This window comes from Aureococcus anophagefferens (genome assembly GCF_000186865.1).
Source record: "Aureococcus anophagefferens unplaced genomic scaffold AURANscaffold_966, whole genome shotgun sequence".
Taxonomy (NCBI): Eukaryota; class Pelagophyceae; order Pelagomonadales; family Pelagomonadaceae; genus Aureococcus; species Aureococcus anophagefferens.
Genome location: NW_008706184.1, coordinates 667 through 1147, shown reverse-complemented (window position 1 = coordinate 1147; position 481 = coordinate 667). Strand labels below are relative to the sequence as shown.

Sequence of the window (481 nt, the reverse complement as noted above, 5' to 3'; positions counted from 1 at the left end):
TCGGCGCCGGCCGTCTCGAGCATGTTGATGAGGACGTCCTCGGTGACCTGCTTCTGGATCTCGCCCTTCATGGCCATCTGGATGAGCTTCATCTCCAGCGCCTCGGCCTTGGCCGTCTTGACGATCTTCACGCGGCCGAGGCGCTCCAGAGCCTCGGGCGTGAGGATCTGCTTGAGGATCTGGGCCTTTTGCGCGTCCTGCTCCTGCTTCTGCGCCTGCTGGTTCGGGTCGGCGCTGAAGCCCGACATGCCCGCGATGTCGCCGGCGCCCGCGGCGGTCACGCCGGGCGGCAGGTTCATGGCGGACATCGCGTTCGCGGCGCGTTTGCAAGCGCTGCGCGCGAGCGTTTGGCGGCGCCGGCTGTGGTAGAGGGGCGTCAAGGCCGGCACTGCAGCTTCGCCCCTTAAGGGCAAACAAGACTTGGGCTCTCCTGAGAGCTCAGAGAGCAAAACCCGCCTTGGACGGCGTCGTGCGCCGCGCA

At 67.2% G+C, this 481-nt stretch overlaps 1 protein-coding gene across 1 annotated transcript; it reads right to left on the bottom strand.

Annotated features, from left to right (window-relative positions):
* Positions 1 to 14: 14 nt before the first annotated feature.
* On the bottom strand, positions 15 to 269 carry AURANDRAFT_9804 (hypothetical protein; the record flags this gene model as incomplete). The annotated part of the gene is made up of 1 exon (XM_009044877.1): positions 15 to 269. A coding segment is annotated over one exon (255 nt), but the record flags the coding sequence as incomplete, so codon positions are not given.
* Between the last annotated feature and the right edge of the window lie 212 nt (positions 270 to 481).